We start from the raw sequence: 22,148 nt of genomic DNA, 5'->3' as shown, positions 1-22,148 counted from the left end.
CACAAACGCTGTTTGTAAATGACGTAAGTAGTGGAAACAAGATGGCGACGTCTAAATTCTAAATGAGTTTATCTAAATAGAAATCGGCCTCTGAGGCATTGGTGAGGTGTTACATGTCCTCTGATAGTTTAATAAACTTAGAGCTAAGATAAAGTGACCGTATGCGTTGTTAACGCTTCAAAGATCTCTGGACATCTTGGTTCTTTCCTTCAGCAACCTCCGGTTAAAGCCGGGGAGGCGAAGTTCTGAATTTCATTATGGACAGTAACGTTAGTGGGGAGTACATCTCGACCATGGAAAATATGGATCCGACTTTGTCAGAACTAGGGGACGAATTTACACTGGGAGACATCGATGGTGAGTTACTATTTATGTCATAATTGATGAGAGAATATGGAATTATTTTGTGTTTGTCCACGAGTTTGTGTCCTATTTCTGCTTTCTGACAGTATTGTGTGTCGTCGCGGTAAGGCCGGGAGTCTGGTGATTTGTATCATGTGTCAAGCAAGCCCGCTTGTTGATAGTCAATTGGTTACAATTACATATAGGTACTGTATTTAGACTAGCTAATTATGATGCACCTCACATTAAAAGAGTATATAAATAATTATATACTTTCTGTCTGTGTCAAATATTGGCAGTAGGACAGTGTCGTCAACCATGAAACTATTGTGGATGCCATAGGATTGGAACTTGTTCACCCTTAATTTTGGGGCGTTGCATAGGATACTTAGATACACTTAGCACTCCACAGTTTTACATTTCTAAACAATAATTTGCTTAAATGATTCTGTGTCACTGATTTAATATTGCAATCACATTTTACATCAGTGAAGATTCAAGCATATTTTAAATGGGTGGTTGGCCTACAGAACAGTGGTAATGCAACAGTTTAGTGTGTGCGTGTGAATAAACAACTCCTCAAATGTAACTGAGTGTGACTCAACTGTGAGCTGTGTCATTCAATTATCTGTAGGCAAAAAGTTCCTTATACTTTCCCAATGGCTTATTAGCCTAGTTTTACTTGTTTCTTATTTATCTATGTTCTTCATTACATTTTGTTCTGAGATGTTTTTTTTGTCATGCTTGTCTATCCCTCTCCTGGCTGTCATACCATTGAGGGTTTGTTCATCAATAATGGAGAGAAAAGTGACTCGCAATGTCTACTGGCCCATCATTAATACCCCTTCTGTTTTTTGACGGGAAAACATGTCTACTTCACCCTGCTCATTCATAGGCTCAGGATATTGACAGTATGGAGATAACATCACTGTTCCCATCTTATCAAAACAGCAGTTTTACCCTTGGCACACTGTGAAAGGATGGAGCTTTGGACACAGAATTGACCGGCGTAGGTCACCAGATTCCAATTACTGAATGCTAAGTCACCGAAATGATGTGACGCTGTCATACAATATGGGATAAATGGGACCCATTGCAGTGCAGGAACTAAGAGAACCCGGGGGCTATGCTATGTAATCCCTCTTTAGTGTTAAAAAGAGAAGTATGCAAAGAGTTATGACCCCTTGACTTGGGTATAACAAAATAATGGGAAAAAGAGAATGTTGTGTATGAGTCTAACTCAATTTAGTCTTAAATTATTTATGAAAAATGTACTCCTCCCCACAATAAAGATTTAGTAAGTTGAATTGGTCAGATGTTATACCTATGTAAAGGAAAACATATCGGTAAATTGGAAATGATTGGGTAGCAATTGAAACTTTTAAAAAAGGGTACCCAGATGTAGTCCAAAGCTCTTAAATAGTTTGATGGTGGGTGACTCTGTATAATCTTTTGTTTGCCTCTTTGGGTTAGAAACTAATGCAATTAGAAACTCACTTGTGTTTTAATGATACCTTTTATATGAGATCTAGGCTATTTAAGTCTTGGAACTAAGGATCCCCTCAGAAGGTCTCTGCATAGCCTTATCTATCCTGCTGTTTGTGAAATATAGTGTGTCAAGGCTTGGAAAATAATTCAATATGATGTTTGTTTCTAACATTAGAGCTGTTTTCCTAAAGAAGTTAAATCCGCTATGTGTTTTGTTTCCTTGCCACAATACTAACGAGTGATACTGGTATCGTCCTGGCCCTACTATCTAGACTTTTCTCCCCACTATTCCCAATGCAATAGCTGCTCTGGTAACATAACCTATTTTCTCTGCTCTGAGCAGCCCTAGGAAACTGTCCCCGTTTTGACAGTTTTAGTCCTTTGTGTCACAATTGTCTTGGGGCTCTGTTTTGTTTTGTACCTCTGAAAGCCAAACCCCTGTGGAGCCTGTGCGCATGTGCATGTGAGTCTGTCTTTGGTGTGGTCGATGAAGCAGACAATTCCAATGAATGATTAATATTAGACTAGCCACTTATTATTTTTTTCCCGAGCGTGAGATGGACCCTATAAGCCATTTCTTCATCAATCGACCATAGTAATGTTATTACAGTAATGTTACTCTACAGTAATGTTATTATTTATTTAATAAGCTTTTATTTATTCAGGGGAGGCCAATTTGAGGCCAGGGTCTCATTCCCAATGGTGCCCTGAAAACAAACTACTCACATGATAATTCAATTCTAGCATGCTAGTAGATACCCATGGACTTCAAGTCATTACTACCTCTAACTTCCTTCATACTGGACACAGAGACATGCAAATGGTATCCATGAGTTCATCTCACTGGGGAAGTAGGTAAAGGTCATCATTGCCAAAATCCCGAAGTATTCCTTTAACAGAAGTGAGATGTTGGAAGCTTGTGCAGAATAGCTTTGTAAACGAAAAGGAGAAATTAAGTGAATTACAGGAATTGAGGTCCAGCTGACCTTCTGATAAAGGATGCAGTGATATTAAACCTGTCACCTGTGATAAAGCAAAGCAGGCTATGGTACACTGCATCCAAGGGTTTTAGAGTAGTGGCTGCTGCGTTCTGATAAATGGTGTCACCATGATCATAAATGGGAGGACGATGCATTTATTGGCCTAGGTGTCTAGCCTTTCTTTATCACAAGTGTGAGTTCAAGGTTGCAGCCCCTCATTGATAAAAGTGTGAATATTCTTTAACCCCGAATCTTCTAGCAACGTTATCTATACATAGGTCCCTACAGGGACACAGGTCCCTACAGGACACCAGTTTCACAGTGGAATCTATAAGACCATGCCAGTCCTTTGAAGCCCATGCTCTGGACATGCTTTCTGTATAAGGTGACATGTCTTTGACATTGTCATTAGAGAAGGGATTTTGGCAGTATTGCTAACAGCAGCAATTTTAAACTGGACAAAATTATATTGTCAAATGTAAAGCTGTCATTTGAATAATGAGAAATGGCACCCTCTTCCCACTGATCACAGGCTTGTTATGCACCCCAGACAATGGTAAACCACATGAGAACATTTAGCCTACCATGCCAGTATGGTTGAGACGTTGTGGTCTTACGATAAATGGACAAGTGTTAAACACACCCTGCAGTAGAGGGCGTTCGAAACAGTTTCAACATGTAGGCTTCTCTCATTTCTTGCAAGACCGGTTTGAAACTACTCGTTTTCTTTAGCATGTTCAACTGCTCTTATCAGTACAACTGTCCACAATCAAGACCTACTCCACCAGTAGCTGAAGTAATGTTCTTACCAGGGTGCTCTTTTACCTCGTTCTCGTGGTCTCTCAGGGCATCTGTACTAGATTACCATGGCATTTTTCAGGGCTAGTCGTTGGAATCAAATCAAATCAAAGGTATTTATATAGCCCTTCTTACATCAGCTGATATCTCAAAGTGCTGTACAGAAACCCAGCCTAAAACCCCAAATAGCAAGCAATGCAGGTGTAGAAGCACGGTGGCTAGGAAAAACTCCCTAGAAAGGCCAAAACCTAGGAAGAAACCTAGAGAGGAACCAGGCTATGAGGGGTGGCCAGTCCTCTTCTGGCTGTGCCGGGTGGAGATTATAACAGAACATGGCCAAGATGTTCAAATGTTCATAAATGACCAGCATGGTCAAATAATAATAATCACAGTAGTTGTCGAGGGTGCAGCAAGTCAGCACCTCAGGAGTAAATGTCAGTTGGCTTTTCATAGCCGATCATTAAGAGTATCTCTACCGCTTCTGCCAGGGAAGGCTTTCCTATAAGCATTAGCTGGCGCTCTCTTCCTTGACTCGATGCCGGAACAGTAGCAGTGTATCAAACCAAGGCCGCTACTCCATAAACCTCTTAATTCCTTCAGTGACCTTGCCCTGGCAGTAAATGGCATTGTCACTGTTGTAAATCTCTACTGGAGGTCACTGTGGTTTCTCCTCTTTCTGTGATCTCTTCACTCAAGGCCAATTTCTAATGCAGGTTAATAATCTGCAGTGCCGTCAGAAAGTATTCACACCCCTTGACTTTTTCCACAGTTTGTTTTATTACAGCCTGAATTTAAAATTGATTAAATTGAGATTTTGTGTCACTGGCCTGCACACAATACCCCGTAATGTCAAAGTGGAAATATGTTTTTTTTTATTTTTTTTTACTTAAAAAAAAAAGATAATGTCTTAAGTCAATAAGTATTCAACCCTTTGTTATGGTAAGCCTAAATAAGTTCAGGAGTAAAAAATGTGCTTAACAAATCACAGAAGTTTAAATGACTCTATGCAATAATAGTGTTTAACATGATTTTTGAATGACTACCTCATCTCTGTACACCACAAATACAATTATCTGTAAGGTCCCTCAGTCGAGCAGTGAATTTTAAACACAGATTCAACCACAGACCAGGGAGGTTTTCCAATGCCTCACTCACAAAAGAGGACAAAACTGAAAAAATGTCAGATGAAACTCCAGTTCCTCACAATAAAATGACAGTTCTTAATAAAGATTGTTTAAAAAACTCTATACGACATTAAAACAAATCATTTTGGGCAGGGATAGGAACTCCAGGTCCAGCACCTTAAGGCAGGCCTTTGAAGGCGTTAGAAAAGTCCCTAGTTGTGGATCTCCCCTTGTGACAGGTTGTACGGCCCAGTACATCACTGGGGCCAAGCTTCCTGAAATCCAGGACCTAAATACTAGGCGGTGTCAGAGGAAGTACCAAAAAATTGTCAGAGACTCCAGTCCCCCAAGTCATAGACTGTTCTCTCTGCTACAGCACAGCAACTAATCAAATGACCACCAGATTATTTACATTGACCCCTCCCCCTATTTACACTGCTGCTACTCACTGTTTATTATCTATGCATAGTCACTTTACAAATTACCTCTACTAATCTGTACCCCTTTACATTAACTCGGTACCCCCTGTATATCACCTCTTTATTGTTATGTACATTTCTTGTGTTACTTTTTGATTTGATTTACTTTAGTTTATTTAGTAATTTTTTTTATTAACTCTGTATTTCTTGAACTGCGTTGTTGGTTAAGTTGTATTTGGCACAAATAAGATTTGATTTGACTGCAACAATGAAGCCCTACCTCATTAGAGGGCCATATTAACCAATGGATTATGTCTAATAACCAATTTTATGCTAACTATGTAAAGTCAAATTTGTTGTCTAGTCAATCAATTGCCATTCCACATGATTTTATGTCTAAGTATAAAGTGCATTTTAGCTCACCCACAACCAGAGACTCATGAACCCCTTGAATTATTCTCTTTCCTCAGAGATGCTCCAGTTTGTCAGCAACCAGGTGGGGGACTTCCCCGACCTCTTTGAGGACCAGATGGCCTCTGCGGGCTCCCTACAGAATGGTGCTGGGGCCACCCCACGCCCACCCACTCAAGCCCCACAGACACCCCAGACCACTACCACAGTTTACCAGAACAGCAACGTGACCCTCATCCCCACCCAAACACTGGCCCCCCAGTCCCTGCCCCTCACCCCACCACAGACCCCAGTCCAGACGTTCTCTTCAGGGCAGCATCAGATCCGTGCCCCTCCCCTGCTCCAGCCCCGGCCCCAGATGCAGGCCATCCAGCCCCAGCCCCAGCAGCAACCCACCATCCAGGTCCACAGCCAGAGCATCCCCATGCAGACGCATAGCTTCCCTGTGCACACCCTGGTCCAAACCCACAACCAGGCTCTGCCCATTCAGACCCAGGCCCAGACGGTGATGATCACATCCAGCGGCGGCCAGTCCCGCTTTATCCAGAACCCTGTCATCTGCCACCAGAGTCCCACTACAAGCTTCCAAGGTTAGAGCAACTTTTTTTTTACTGAAAAGATTAGGTCACTGGGAAACGGTGGTTATTCATTAGAAATGCACTTAAAGATGTTTATCATGTGAAGATATTCAGAGCCCTACGTGTTTTTCTATATGACTGGTGCTCTTTGACAATGTATCCTTACTGCATACCTCTCTTTTTCCCCACAGTCCTCCAACCGCAGATGCAGAGCATAATGACATCACCACAGGTTCAACCCATGACCATCCAGCACCAGAGACTACTGCAGACGGGCCAGACCATCCAGACTCTCTCCACCGCGCCTACAGTCCACACCATGCAACAGCAGGTTCAACAGGTACCCGTGAGTATCAAGCTTCATACTTTACAATGTTTGAGTCCCTAATCAAAACTAGTTGCATCCAATCTTTATAAAGTCTCTCTAAATATGTGCAGATCCTAGCATGTTGTAACTATATACCTTGTGTTGTGTATGGCATCACTGGTTGTAACTGATCCAGTGTCCCTGGTCTCTCAGCTTCTGGTCCACCAGCCTCAGATTCTGAAGACAGAGAATCTGGTTCTGACCACCCTGAAACCTGATGGGACACAGGTTCTGTCCACCATGCAGAACCCTGGGATCACCACCTTGACCCATCCTATCCAGACACAGACTCTACAGGTACCGGTAGGTCTCTATACTATCTGTCTGCTTCGCTCTCTCCCTTTCTATTCTCTCTGCTCAGGGTCTAATGGGGACGGTCACAAAGACCCAGATTAATCCTGAACTTGGACTGAAAAGTACTTCAAATAGAGATGAGAAAATAATTCCATTTAACATGCTTCTCTGCTCAGTCCCCCTTAGTATCTTAGCTGTTTCATATGTCACCACTGACTTTTACCTTAACTCTTCCCTCAGACTCTGATGGGCAGTAACATCCTGACCACTGTGCCTGTCATGATGGGGGGCGGAGACAAGCTGCCCATCAAACAGCTGTCGTCAGGCACCTCCCACTGTGTAGGTGGGAACAGGCAGGTGATGGACCACGGGATGGTGATGGGTCCAGGGGGGGTGATGAAGGAGGGGGAGAGGAGAACCACCCACAACATAATCGAGAAGAGGTACCGCTCCTCCATCAATGACAAGATCCTGGAGCTGAGAGACCTGGTCATGGGCGGCGACGCCAAGGTCAGGAAAACCAAGTGATACAATAATCCAATATTGACTATCTTTGACCTTACAGGAACAGTGGGTTTAGTTTTATTTTGTGGTCCAAGTCCGATAGAAACTTAGAGAAGCATGCTAGAACAATTTGAATGTTTCACAGGTGTCAAACTTAATTAGGCTATATGCTAAACCACAGACTCTTGGTATTTCCTAGAGTACATGGAAGTCAGAGGAATGGAGTTGTACGTATAGGGCACTCTCACCAAATGTACACTGACACATTGCTAATGTGTTTGTACGCAGATGCACAAGTCAGGAGTGCTGAGGAAAGCCATCGACTACATCAAATACCTGCAGCAGGTCAACCACAAACTACGGCAGGAGAACCTGGCCCTCAAGATGAACAGCAAGAACAGTAAGTCCCCCATTATTACTAGTTAATCCATCACAACTTCAGTTCATGAACGGGCCGTAACACATTGGGCTCTCTCCCACTTCCTCTCTGTCAGAGTCAGTGGTGCTGTCTGACGATGTGGAGATGAAACCAGAGATGCTGATGATGTCACCTCCAGCCTCGGAGTCTGGTTCAGGATCTCCTCGTGAGTTCTCTCCATACTGCATCGACTCCGAGCCTGGCAGTCCCTTACTGGACCATGAGCAGGTACTGTGATGATGATAGTCAAGAAACTGTGATGTTTTTGTTGTTGTGTGGAAATTGTTTGAATTGAATGTTGCAAAGGTTGAACACTTACATAGTAGTTGAACTATTCTCTCTCTCTCTCCTTCTCTCAGGTGAAGAGTGAGCCTGGCTCACCATCTTCCGTGGGAGTGATGGATCGCTCTCGTCTCCTCCTCTGCGCCCTCACCTTCTTCTGCCTCTCCCTCAACCCCCTGCCCTCTCTCCTGGGATCTGAGGCCCAGGGCAGCTCTGGCTTGACCTCTGCACACAGAGCCTCCAGGACGCTGTTCTCATTACCCAGCCAGACCCAGAACTTTGGTCAGCCCCTTAGTTTACCCTTACACTGACCATACAAGTCCTTTTGCATGTATATATTCATGATAGGCTATTATAGTCAGTCATTATTTTTCTTAACAGTAGTAGTTCCCAGTAAGAATTCCCGTTTGGGAGTTGTTTTGAGGATGTATTGGAGTATATGTATCTTATACTGACTCCTCCCTCTTTCCCACAGCGACCTGGCTTTGGTGCCTGTTGCCATGGTTGACGGTGTGGATGTTGAGCGGTGTTGGGGCAGTGTGGGGCTGTGTTAGGGTCCTCTACCTCTGGGAGCCTGTCACCCCCCTCCACTCGCCCAAATCTGTCTCTTTCTGGAGGCAACGTAAACAAGCAGACCTACATCTCAACAGAGTGAGTTCACATCCCTTTATGTCTGAAGGATTTCCCCCTACCTTATTGTTTTTCTCTGTACTTGTGTATGAGTATCTCTTAAACTGGTGCCCTGATTGGGTAAAACCATCTCTCTGTCTATAGGTACATGAATGCCAAGTTCCATAAGTATTCTTATAGATTTTCCCACCTCTCCACTCCTACAGGGTGACTATACAGCAGCCATGGCCAGTTTGAAAACCTGCCTGTCAGTCTTGACCAGAGCGCTGCCCACCACCAGTTGGGACCTCCTCTTCTCCCTCTCCTGGAACCTAATTCGCTACTGTCTGCATCACCCCACCCCTCTGGGCTGGCTGGTTCGCCAGGTTGGTGGGAAGCACAAGGGGGAGGAGTCCAAGACCAGCTCCCGGGATGCAGCTCTGGTCTACCATAGGCTGAGCCAGCTGCAGCTCACAGGTGACAACACTGAATATTCTAGAACATTGAGCCTAGGTCAGTATCATTAGTCATTGTAAACACGATAACATAACACAGTAGTACCCCATCCTCTGTCTGGAACTTCACTCTCTCTCTCTGTGTAGGGAAGCTTCCCCAGCGCAGTGGCCTGTGGGCTCTGTCTCTGTCTATGAGTGCTGTCAACCTCAGTGAGAGCGCCCAAAGCAAGATGGCCCCTGCCCAGCAGGCCCAGATCTATGTCACCGCGGCAACAGCTTTGCGCACTGTCCTGGGCCACCACCTCTCCTGCCTGCCTGTGAGTGTCTCAGGGCATCCCTCCATCCTCCATTACTAATCCTCCACATCCCTCCATTACTGCTATGGTAATGATATCTCTGATACTATCCACACACTGTCATCTTTCCCTACATGTCTGTAACCCAGGGTTACCTGTTGAGCTGTGCTGAGGGTGTGGCCAGCCAATCAGACTCCAAGCCCATCCCTGACTGTCTGCACTGGCTCTTCACCCCATTGGGCAGGCAGTTCTTCCTCAGCTGTGATTGGTCTGTGAAGTCTGAGAGCAGAGAGGGCGTGTACACTTCCCAGAGAGACCCAGGTATGAACAATAAAGTTGACGGAAGAGCTCATAGTGTATACAGAAATGCCCTCATGCAACAATTAGGCCTTTTAATTATCTTTCTTTCCCTCCTTCTTTCTCTCTCTTCCTTTAGCTGACCCCATCGCTCAGCTGCATCGTTGTTTTTGTGAGAAGCTGCTGGAGAGAGCTGTGCACTCCCTCATCCAGCCCCACACTGACACGGAGGCAGACAAGCCCAAGAACGACTCTGGGTAAGGCCAGGGTCCTCACAGTGGCCAGTCACTCTCCTGTTTACTTATGCAAATAGTTTACTTTACTTTGTTTTATTTTCTCTCTCTCTCTCTCTGTCTCTCAGGGAGTTCTCCAGTGCCTTGGAGTTTCTCCAGCTATTAAACAGCTGCACAGAGGAGTCCTCCTCTCCTCCCTTCCCAGCCCCACCTAATCACACCACCATGCCAGGTACTGGAATGCACACGTTGGTGTGAACCACACCATGCTCTGTGTGGGACAGATTTCTTTACAGATTTCTCCCATCTTTCTTTCCTACGAGATGATCTGATGCTGTGAATGTGTATAGATTTTTTTCTTATATGTATCTTGAACACTAAAGATAAACTCTTTATGATTAACATAATTGACCTTTTCAATATAACGTGAACATTTGTTGCTAGACCTCTTGATGCCACAGTTGAAGTCTAATGTTGCCATGTAATCTCTTCTCTGCTTAGTGGCAGACCCAGTGAGTCGCTGGTGGGCATTGGTCCTAAAGGCTGCTGCCCATTGGCTGCAAGGAGATGATGTCGCTGTGAGGTCACTGCTGGCAGAGGCAGAGCGCATGCCCAGAGCTCTCCATACCCTCGAGTCAGTATACTTTGTGTGTGTGTTTTATTAGTCGTATGTACGAGATACACCTGGTATACAGCCGTGGCCAAAAGTTGAGAATGACACAAATCTTAATTTTCACAAAGTCTGCTGCCTCAGTTTGTATGATGGCAATTTGCATATACTCCAGAATGTTATAAAGAGTGATCAGATGAATTGCAATTCTTTGCAAAGTCCCTCTTTGCCATGCAAATGAACTGAATCCCCCAAAAACATTTACACTGCATTTTAGCCCTGCCACAAAGGACCAGCTGACATCATGTCAGTGATTCTCTCGTTAACACAGGTGTGAGTGTTGACGAGGACAAGGCTGGAGATCACTCTGTCATGCTGATTGAGTTTGAATAACAGACTGGAAGCTTCAAAAGGAGGGTGGTGCTTGGAATCATTTGTTCTTCCTCTGTCAACCATGGTTACCTGCAAGGAAACATGTGCCGTCGTCATTGCTTTGCACAAAAAGGGCTTCACAGGCAAGGATATTGCTGCCAGTAAGATTGCACCTAAATCAACCATTTGTCGAATAATCAAGAACTTCAAGGAGAGCGGTTCAATTGTTGTGAAGAAGGCTTCAGGGCGCCCAAGAAAGTCCAGCAAGTGCCAGGACCGTCTCCAAAAGTTGATTCCGCTGCGGGATCGGGGCACCACCAGTACAGAGCTTGCTCAGGAATGGCAGCAGGCAGGTGTGAGTGCATCTGCACGCACAGTGAGGCGAAGACTTTTGGAGGATGGCCTGGTGTCAAGAAGGGCAGCAAAGAAGCCACTTCTCCAGGAAAAACATCAGGGACAGACTGATATTCTGCAAAAGGTACAGGGATTGGACTGCTGAGGACTGGGGTAAAATAATTTTCTCTGATGAATCCCGTTTCCGATTATTTGAGGCATCTGGAAAAAAGCTTGTCCGGAGAAGACAAGGTGAGCGCTACCATCAGTCCGGTGTCATGCCAACAGTAAAGCATCCTGAGACCATTCATGTGTGGGGTTGCTTCTCAGCCAAGGGAGTGGGCTCACTCACAATTTTTCCTAAGAACACAGCCATGAATAAAGAATGGTACCAACACATCCTCCGAGGGCAACTTCTCCCAACCATCCAGGAACAGTTTGGTGATGAACAATGCCTTTTCCAGCATGATGGAGCACCTTGCCATAAGGAAAAAGTGATAACTAAGTGTCTCGGGGAACAAAACATCGATATTTTGGGTCCATGGCCAGGAAACTCCCCAAACCTTAATCACATTGAGAACTTGTGGTCAATCCTCAAGAGGTGGCTAGACAAACAAAACCCCACAAATTCTGACAAACTCCAAGCATTGATTATGCAAGAATGGGCTGCCATCAGTCAGGATGTGGCCCAGAAGTTAATTGACAGCATGCCAGGACGGATTGCAGAGGTCTTGGAAAAAGAAGGGTCAACACTGCAAATATTGACTCTGCATCAACTTCATGTAATTGTCAATAAAAGCCTTTGACACTTATGAAATGCTTGTAATTATACTTCAGTATTCCAATGTAACATCTGACAAAAATATCTAAAGATAGTGAAGCTGCAAACTTTGTGGAAATTAATATTTGTGTCATTCTCAAAACTTTTGGCCAGGACTGTACACTGTCCAAAGAAATTGTTACTTGCAGGTTCCTTCTGGACAATAGAACAACAACAATAAGAAATAATAAAAGATAAGAATAGGAATATAAAGTAAATGGCTCAGTAGAATAGAATAAACATTTTAGCATAAGTATAATACAGGAAGGTAAAATTTTGTGACCAATATTTATACATGTTTCGGGGAAGAGAGGATTAGGGGGCAAGTGTTTAAATTGTGCAGTATTTAGTCATCTTAATAAGAGTCTGGTAACATCAGTTGTGTGCTAAGGTGTGGAGTATAAGGGCAGGTGGTCTCTGAGCCTGTTGGTATCAGACCTCATGCTCTGATACCATCTGCCTGACAGTAAGGGAGTGAACAGCTCGTGGCTGGAGTATGTGGGGTCCTTGATGATGTTGTGGGCCTTCTTCATGCACCGTTTTCAGTAGATGTTTTGGAAGTGTGGGAGCATGGTCCCAGTGATGTGTATGTAAATTACATTAGAAGCATTGCCATAATCCTATGTTGTTTTCCCTGTCGTCCTGCAGTCATCCGTTGCCCAAGGCTGTGCTGCTGCTGTGTAAGGCGGTGCAGATGAGCCTGTCTCCTCTGAAGGGAGAGGGGGCGGTGGCCAGTCTGTCTCACTGCGAAAGGGCCAGCAGCTACCTGCGCACCAGCATCTCTGTTCCCCTGTCCGCCCAGCCTGGCAACTGGCTCAACAAGGTACTCTCCCAAAATGCGGGTGTTTAGGATGCAAGTGAATATATGCACTCTCTGTGATTTCTAGTTGAACCAACTCTAACCTTTGTGTATATACATGTACATGCAGTACAGGTTGTAATGGAGTTTGGTTGATTGACAGTGTTCATTGGTCATATTACACACACACACACACCATGAACAAACATATACTGCACACGGTGACCGTTGCATGGGTGCTCATTTGACTCACAAAAGCACAGGTACAAGCTGACTAGCTAGGTATAGTAGAAGTGTGTGGGTGGTAGGGGGTGGCTGTGGTGCATTGTAGTTGCATTGCATGATCCTGCAGCCCATTGCAATGTGTCTGCAGTGCAGTACAGAGGCCTCCCAAATCTGCAGGCACCTGCAACACACCATATCCAGGTCGAGACACTGCTTACGGTGCATGTACTGTCCCATATGCCTCTATTAGTTTCCATAACTCATTGTGTAGTCATTTATTACGTAGTTCAACAGTTAGAAAAAAGAAAAAAAAATTGTCTGCCTTACTGTTGTCTTTCCTATAACAAGGGGGTGGAGCTCCTGGTCTGTGACCTCTTGCTGACCCTCAGGACCAGCCTATGGCAAAGAGGAAGCAGCAGCAATGGGGAGCCAGGCCCCGCCCCTAGCTCCCAATTGGCTGGATTCCAGCGGGACCTGAGTTCGTTGCGAAGGCTGGGCCAATGCTACAGACAGGCACAACACAAGGTAACTAGGGCTTCAGACCTGCTGGATTATTCATGCATTATTCATGGCTATCTGTGGTGTAATAATGTGTGTTCCCTCTCTTGTCCACTCCCAGGTGTTCCTGCATGAGACCACAGTGAGGCTGATGGCTGGTGCCAGTCCCACCCGCACACACCAGCTACTGGAGCACAGCCTCCGACGCAGGACCAACAACCCTGGATACACCACGGGTAAGGACACCCACACTTCAATTATTATCATGAATGATACCATTTGAAGTTGATATCAAATGTGTTTTTGATGTCAAATTAACACATTTAGTGCTTTCCACCCAACTGTACTGACCTTCTCTCTTTACTTTTTCCTCCTCCCCTCTTCTCCTCCTCCGCCCTGCAGCAGAGGGTGACTGTGTTCTGGGTGAGCGTGAAAGGGCTCATGCCATCCTGCTGGCGTGCCGCCACCTACCCTTACCCCTGCTGACCCCACCAGGGCACCGCGCCCACCTGCTGGCCGAGGCCAAGCGCACGCTTGAGCGTGTGGGAGACCGCCGCTCCCTACAGGACTGTCAGCAGATCCTGCTCCGCCTCAGCGGGGGCACCACCATCGCGGCCTCCTGATAATTCCCCCTCAGACAGATCTCAGATCAGTTAGACCCACACACATTAACGCTGACTTGTGATCTACTCACTCAAGAGTACTGATCAGTGGTCAGTGATGAGTTATTCTCCACCACATATTAGAAATTAGCCCACTCATACAGATCCCAGAACAGTCACCTAGCCCTATAGACATAGCACTGATAAATTACTAGTCAGCCATTTCCACACAGCATCTAATAGTCAACTACGCCAACAGTCGTATCTCATGGACATATCACTGTACAGGAGAGATTCCAAAAGGGACCTTGAATCTTCACACTGCCAGCCTGATCATTGACTACTGTTAACATTCTGGCAGTCTCATATTTACTGTCACACACGCCTAACACACCCCCATATCCTCACAGAAGGAGATTGTATATAATGCAGCCCATACACTGGACCACTGCACACTGGTTTCTCACATGCTCACTGGTATAATGCTAACACTGTAATGTTGCTAACACTGCTTAGCGTAGAGAGAATCTGCTTATAGGCCCCAAAGGGAAAAAGGGCCAAAATGGCTGCCATTGGGTCTCATCCACATACAATTCAGTCTCTCTCTGCTTGGCTAATTAGCCAACAGCTATTTTGAGTTGTGCCCCGCGATGAATGGACCTTCATCCACAAAGAGGTTGTGCTCGTCATGTCAAAAGCTTTTTTACAGAGCTGTATTGTCACAGGTAGATGACGGGCTGCACATGCACTGGCATTCCACAAGTTCTAGATGCTAAATGCTAAAATGTCATGTACGTCCAAGCTTCACAATGATGCATTTAAAATGTATGTATTTTTGACAGCCCAATACAATAGTTCAACGCAAGGAGACCGACTGTGGCTTCAGTGCATTCTAGCTTTGATAGTCACCCTCTAGCCTCTACTGTACAATTCAAAATAACTTGCTTCTCACAGTACAGTGCAGAGTAGTATCTATTTATATCTACCTCATTGACTGTACATTGCCAGTGTACTCGAGCGCAATATACTGTAGTACCACACCAGTTGGCATGTTGACAGTAGTCGTGCAGTACACAGAGCAGCTTTATTTAGACTCAGCAGTGCAGTGCAATATTAATGGGCCAGCACTGTAAAAGTGCCATTCATTTTTCAACAAGAAAAAAGGTTCATGGATTGGAGCATCACCCTAAATGGGAAATCAAAGCCCAATTCTTTTTTATATATATATATACACACACACACACACAGTCAGTCGCATACACAGTATCACATTTGTGATTGTATATAGATTGTACATTCTGTAGCCATGTAGAGACAGCTGTCTTGAATAGAATGAAGCAGGATGTTCTTACGTATGCGAGAGGGGAAACGAATGGGTAGAAAGAAGGTACCATCAACTCTGTAGGAAGGTTAAATGGTTTGTGTATTGGCCACCAGCCTGGGGCCGGAGTGAGTTGACCATGTTATTGACCAAACAGTTCGGTCACTGTCACTAGTAAGGTTGATTCTGACCAATCTGATTGGGAAGCTCTCGAGCATAATGGCCTTGATGTAGTTAACAATTATTTTGTTATGTTTTCAGTGTCAGAGCTATCATTGTGGAATCTGTCCAATTGCTTTTAACTGTATTGTCTGTTGGCTAGACTTTGTCACTTTCGTCATTCTCATCTTTGTGTTCTGATTTTCTTATTTAATGGCTGTAATATTATACATGCTCAGTTTTTTTTTTGTTGAGCAATCTTGTTTCCTTTATTGTTTTATATTGTCAAGGCAACCTAGGGATATAAACTGTTGGAGTGACTTTTTTTTAAAAATAATATTTTATGCAGGAAATTCTGTTGTCCATCAAGTCATTAGTATGGCAGTTTTATAGGGCATCATTATTTGGCACATTGTAGTGTTTTTGACATGAACTCCAATGCACAGAAATTTGTACATACACTTTACCATAATATGAGAAAGACCTACTGTATGTCTTCCAGTTCAAACCAGCCGTATACACCACAAGATGTCAATTTATCCAACCATGTCCCTTGTATCTGCACCGTTATTTCAGATTGAATTCATCAGACTGTTTAGTGTGGGCTAGTACGTGCTGCACAACCAAACATCTGCAGTGAATGGACTTACTACGATTTCTGATGTTACAAAATATCTCATCTAATGTTTTCCCCTCTATGTATTGTTTTCTGGATTTCTATGTACTATTTAGTTTTTTAATAAAAGATGGCCATGGATAGCATGTGTGTGTTCGTGTCTTATTTTAAATCGCTATAAATGCCAAGCAGTAGGGATGCTACAGTAAAGATTAGGTTGGCAAAACAAGATGTTTTTAGACAGAACACTGTTAAAGCAATGTTAGTGTTCTGCATTACGCTCATCTTGATCCTTATTAGGTGTTTCACTGGAACTAGCGACTGGGCTGGTCAACAAAACTACACTGGTACTGGGGAAGAAGACCACCCACACTTTACTGGTCTCTATTCCTGCTTTCTTAGCTAGTTGCTGGTTCTTTCTCTCTGCCCCTCAGCTCCCTCTTCCTCAGTCCCTGGCCTTTATTATTGAGCTCATGATGTATGTGCCCTCCTTTTCTGTCTCCATCTCCCCTTGCTGAAATCTTTTCTTTGACTTGGGCTGAATATTGGTGTCTTACAGCCACTCCCCACAGTAGAAATAACTATTGTCTCCAGACTTGCTCTCTGTATTAATCTGTAGGAATGTCCCAGCAGACTGTGGCTCCCAGTATTTGACTACCTGGTTTCATGTTCAGAGTGGAATGTGGTCTCTGAAAGTTGCACAGCTACATACATTATCAAATTTGGGTTGGTCACACTGCTCTGGGGTAGGCAGTGTCCACCAAACAGATTATTCCACCCTCGTAGGCTTTGGTTTCAACAGTGCTACATTTTTGATAGCAGCCAATTGCTTTTTGTATTTTCAACAGATTGTCCATAAATATGGTTGCAATATTAGAGTTGTACACTTATCAATGTTTAATGTAGGCACGGCAATGTTATTTTACTTGCATCAGAATTCTGAATAACATTTAATTTCAATGCACTTTTTTAAATTACTCTTCTAGAACTGGGCATTGGAGAGAATGGCCACAATTTCAAAGAACCAAAGTGCTTGGGAGGTTGTCCCAGTCGGACCACATTGTGTGATGCACATACAAAGCAGGATATTCTGAAGCAAAAAGCTAGCTGAAAAACAAGCTCACGTGTTCTCAAAATGAAAAACATGAAGAACTGGAACAAAAAGGAAAAGGGGAAGCATGAGAAATTTAAACCTGGATCTAAGAAAAGAGAGAAATGTGTGGTCATGTTCAACGATAACGAGCGACAGTGAGTTTGGCACATTATAAACAGCACAGGAGTCCCTCAACGCATAGCAAGCTAACGTTAGCTAACTATAGAGCATCTCTGGCTAAACTAGCTAGATTGCTAGGTAGGTCTCATTTACATGGTGAGCTTGTTTGATATGCCTTCATCGTTGATAGAGAATCATAAGCCACATCATCCTGCCTCTCTGTCTTTGAGAAATGTGTTTAGTAGACCTCTGATTTGTTTGCCAAGTTCCCATTAATCCTATCAGTAGTTAAGTATTGGTGAATGCAAGAAAGTGACCACAAGTGACTTGTCATGAATGTACTCATCTATTTGACTTATCGTATCTCCTGCAGGGAGTATCTGACAGGATTCCACAAGAGAAAGGTGGAGAGGAGGAAAGCAGCAGTGGTGGAAATCCAGACCAAGATAAAGGAGGAGCAGAAGAGAGTCAAAGAAGAGGTAAACACCGGCTAAAAGAAAGCACAATATTTAATTTAAGTGTTAATTAAATAGACATGGTGTGTAAAACTTGTCACTTTAGTAGAGTTTTTGATGAAGGGAATACTAGTAATGTGGACAGAAGGGGGCACGAATCATATTTACTCTTTAATTCCAGAGACACAAGGAGTATTTGAAGTTGCTGCAGGAAAGAAAAGAGGCTCTCGGTGAGTTTGAGCAAAATAATTAAACATGTTAGCCAGGCTTGACAGAATATTGTTGGCTGCCTTCACTTGCCCTTATCTGTGTTTTCAGGTTTAACCAGAAGTTAACATGTCGTGTGAATCCATTTCATCTGCTTACTTACTCTTATTGTTATGGTTAACTCTCCACAGATGAGGATGATGATGAAGAAGATGAATTGGAGGATGTGATAACGGGCACAACCGAGTCTGTACAGTACGATCACCCCAACCATACTGTTACTGTGACAACCATCAGTGACCTTGACCTCACAGGGGCCAGCCTCTTTGCGCCAGCAACCAATCAGGTAAAGCATTTGTTGCTGATTTCCACGTCCCGTGTTCTTATGTTTTGAAATTGTTTCTCTGAAAGGTATTCAAACTGTACATTTTCTTTTGAAGATTACTGAGGATGGTGAGGAGGAGGAGGTGGAGGAGCTGGAGAAAATGAGCGCTATGCCAAAGAAATCTGGGAATCCCATCCTCAATAAAAAGTATGCTGTGTTTATCCTCACTCACATTTAATGAAAAACACTTGTACTCTTTCCTTGTCAATAATATTTAAAATATTTGAATGCACAATTTGTGGCTTCATATCCTAAAAAATTTAAATGTGTAATTTGACATGTCTATCAATAACATTTATGTGTTATTGATAATGGTCATAATCACTGGAGGATTTAAAAAAGTGGGTCATTATTTATGCAAATTGCATTATTCCTCAACAACTGTGCTATATACCCTGCTAATGAATAGTAATGAGCCCCAATTCCTGTTCTATTCTCATTCTGTATTCAGTTCTGACAGCTAATTTAGTCTAATATGATGCCTATATAACAATATGAGCACTGTGGTGGCAAGTTATTCTCACACGTTATTATCTCTCTGCAGAATCTGCTCACTGAACGCCTCGCTCCACGCTCACCAGACGCAGCGGAAGGGAAGCAGGAAAGGGAAGCAGGAAGGCAAAGGACGAGGCCGGCCAACAGACAAGAAGCCAGGTGCCACAGACAAGAAGGGCAGAATTGAGAAGAACAGAGTTGGGAGGACCAGCAAAAAGCAAAGACGCAGACTGACTGGGAAGAGGGTACATCACAAGGACTGAGAGTTATGAAAAAATAGATTTGCAGTGTAAGGGTCGGTCTGGCCTCTTTGTTTGATCAGGAGCTTAAGCAGCCATGATGGACATTTAGAGTTTCTATGGTACCAGTTTGGAAAGTCTACGGAGCAAACAAAATCACCAATACACAAACTGCACATATTCATTCTCATTAAAAGCCAATGTCTGCTCGATCCAGAGCAGCCATTTCAAACACTGTTTTGTTTTAACCAATTGGACACGACCTGTCTGTTTCCTTTGTTATGCTCTCTCCTTTCTACATGTTTGTTTATATGCTAACTGTTTTGGTAATGTTGTATTTCATACAATGTGGATATGCTCAAAGTTTGATTAAAAGAAAAGAATATATACGAATCACTTGCTTTAATATTATTGTAGCGTTTATATCCTTGTATAAACCTATAGTCTGTGAATCCCTCTAGTTCTATAGCCTATTGTTTGATAGGAAACCTGACTCCTCAGTCAACATCCTTTTCAGAGAATAGATCTTTACGTGTGTATTTCTAGACATTTCTATGCCCTCATTTGTTTGATTGATTTCAAGAAATGTTGTATAATCAAGGATCTTAATGTATGCTATTCTCATACCTTAGCAGTGTTTATTTATTTACACTAACCTGAGCTAACGCGTGCCATCTGTCACAAGCAGTTCATTTTGCTTTCTAAAGCTCATGATATCTAATACAACCTTCAATAGAGTAACTGTCATGCAACTGACTCCATATTGGTTCTAGGTCTGGCAGACTGATATGTTCTCTGTAATGTTAAGCAGAGCCAACATGGCAGTCAGAAGTGCATCAGTTTCATCCATTGTCGGAACAGCCAATCAGATCCATGTAAGAGTAAGAGCCTCGGGGGGATTGTGAGCAGGGGAAGAGGCATGTGCCGGGGGTCTGATGGACAGTATAGTATCTTTCTCTAAATGGCATATTTAGAGTTTAACTCAGTTTAACTGACGGCTGAGGAGTCTTCTGTCAGGTATTGTTGAAAACCTCTTACTCTCAAATTCAGAAGAGAATAATTCAATGGAAAATAATACACATTAAGAAATCTAGCAATGATTTATTCAATACTTTGACTTGTATTTAGATTTTCATTGCTGAAATGTTTTTATATGGGATGTTACCAAGTGCTCTCAGTGATGTTTAGTAATGATATTAATGATATGCTGGAAAGAGTTCTATCATCTTCCTTTCTGTATTGTGTTTCACTATATCCTCTTGTGTGATTAGTTTTCACTTAGCTTAACTGTTCCGTTTTATCGCACTAACCATGAAATAATTACCCTTGTGGATCAAATATGCTACAGCATTGCTTCCAGCTCTACTACACGGTCCTACTACAGCTACGCTGCAATAATATCCCATCAATGTCTTACACTGTACATTTCATATAAATGTTGAAAGGATTTTAGCAGTTTTTTTCTCCTCATGGACTATATTCTTTTGAAATCCACAATTCTTCCTTAAGTACTACTGGTACTACTGTTTTACTACAACCACCTTTTCTACTTTGTGGTGTTTTAGGCTCATTAAATACTGTGTTTGGTTTTATCTGCCTTTACAGCCTGTGTTGTTCCTCAGTGTTCTCCGAGGGGTGCGATGAGTGAGCGCCTGCCACCTCCGGCCGCGCCATGCCCCTCTCCGGCGATGACCTTATCTGTCCCAAGTTTCAGCCCAACATCTTCGACTCCTCTCGCTGCCACGACTGCCTGCGCCAGAAGCACCTGCACTCGGACACGAGTACAGGCACGGGTACAGCCGAAACACCACAGCAGAGCCTCACAGTGGAGAAGGAGCCAGGGCAAGCCACTGGACCTCCACCAACACTACTACCAGCACCACAGGCAGTGGAGAGGGATGCCAGTGCCAAGACAGAGGGAGCGGGGATTAGAAGAGTGGTGAGTGATTATCTGGGCCTATACAGACAGGTGGAAGGTAAGACATTGAGGTCAAACAGTCAAGGATCAATACACGAGAGGAAGTAAGAGAGATGGCTGAGTGGTAATGTTGACTTTGAGTCTACTTAAACTTTGGCTAGCAGACTTTATCATTTCGGAAGGGGAAGCTACTCCATTTAACCAGTAACACCCAGTTCTGAATTCACTATCATACTTGATTCCAACCTCTCTTAAAAAGCATGTGAAAAAGGTCATTCAGATAACCAAATTCAACCTAGCTAATTTCCAATTTATATGAAATTGTTTGACTACAGAGGTAGCAAAACTGTACTTCAAATCTATCATACTCCCCCACTTAACATACTGCTTGACTAGTTGGGCCCAAGCTTGCTGTACAACATTAAAACCTATTCAGTCTGTCTACAAACAGGCTCTCAAAGTGCTTGATAGGAAGCCCAATAGCCATCATCACTGTTACATCCTCAGAAAGCATGAGCTCCTGAGTTGGGAGAATCTTGTGCAATACACCGATGCATGTCTTGTATTCAAGATCCTAAATGGCCTGGCTCCCCCTCCACTCAGTATTTTTGTTAAACAGAAAACCCAAACATATGGCAGCAGATCCACAAGGTCTGCCATGAGAGGTGACTATAGTTCCCTAAAGGAAAAGCACCTTTAGTAAATCCGCTTTCTCTGTGAGAGCTTCCGATGTCTGGAATACACTGCCATCAGACACACATAACTGCACCACATATCACACTTTCACAAAATGTATGAAGACATGGCTAAAGGTCAATCAGGTTTGTGAACATAATCCTTAGCTGTGTATTGCCGCTTTCCATGTTGTCTTTGGTCTGTAGCTTGTGAGGTGTGGAAACACTTTGTTTCTTTTATGAATTTTGTCTTGCTGCTTTTTGTTCTATGTTGCTCTGTCTGTATGCTACGTCTTGCTTGTCTTATGTTGC

At 43.5% G+C, this 22,148-nt stretch overlaps 2 protein-coding genes across 4 annotated transcripts; both read left to right on the top strand.

Moving 5' to 3' along the window:
- The first annotated feature begins 12 nt into the window (after positions 1–12).
- On the top strand, positions 13–16,396 carry LOC139535744 (sterol regulatory element-binding protein 2-like). Of its 3 annotated transcripts, none has more exons than XM_071335624.1 (19): positions 13–357; positions 5,622–6,152; positions 6,332–6,480; positions 6,661–6,810; positions 7,042–7,311; positions 7,594–7,705; positions 7,800–7,951; positions 8,083–8,287; positions 8,481–8,656; positions 8,842–9,091; positions 9,217–9,386; positions 9,515–9,686; positions 9,802–9,919; positions 10,024–10,127; positions 10,397–10,529; positions 12,679–12,853; positions 13,403–13,579; positions 13,674–13,788; positions 13,955–16,396. In XM_071335624.1, the coding sequence occupies exons 1-19, from the start codon at positions 258–260 to the stop codon at positions 14,173–14,175; spliced, it is 3,480 nt and encodes a 1,159-aa protein (XP_071191725.1). In that variant the 5' UTR covers positions 13–257; the 3' UTR covers positions 14,176–16,396. The 3 variants fall into 3 exon arrangements, with proteins under 3 accessions (XP_071191725.1, XP_071191801.1, XP_071191641.1); XM_071335700.1 differs by having other exon boundaries at positions 6,332–6,486; positions 6,661–6,804; XM_071335540.1 differs by having other exon boundaries at positions 6,332–6,486.
- Positions 16,397–17,246: 850 nt separating this feature from the next.
- LOC139576808 (nucleolar protein 12-like) lies at positions 17,247–19,637 on the top strand. Its single transcript, XM_071403309.1, has 6 exons — positions 17,247–17,498; positions 17,837–17,942; positions 18,100–18,148; positions 18,317–18,471; positions 18,566–18,657; positions 19,055–19,637. The coding sequence occupies exons 1-6, from the start codon at positions 17,386–17,388 to the stop codon at positions 19,266–19,268; spliced, it is 729 nt and encodes a 242-aa protein (XP_071259410.1). The 5' UTR covers positions 17,247–17,385; the 3' UTR covers positions 19,269–19,637.
- The last annotated feature ends 2,511 nt before the right edge of the window (positions 19,638–22,148 follow it).

This window comes from Salvelinus alpinus, chromosome 1 (assembly GCF_045679555.1).
Source record: "Salvelinus alpinus chromosome 1, SLU_Salpinus.1, whole genome shotgun sequence".
Taxonomy (NCBI): Eukaryota; Metazoa; Chordata; class Actinopteri; order Salmoniformes; family Salmonidae; genus Salvelinus; species Salvelinus alpinus.
The sequence above is the reverse complement of the archived record's forward strand: the minus strand, read 5'-3'. Positions and strand labels throughout refer to the sequence as shown.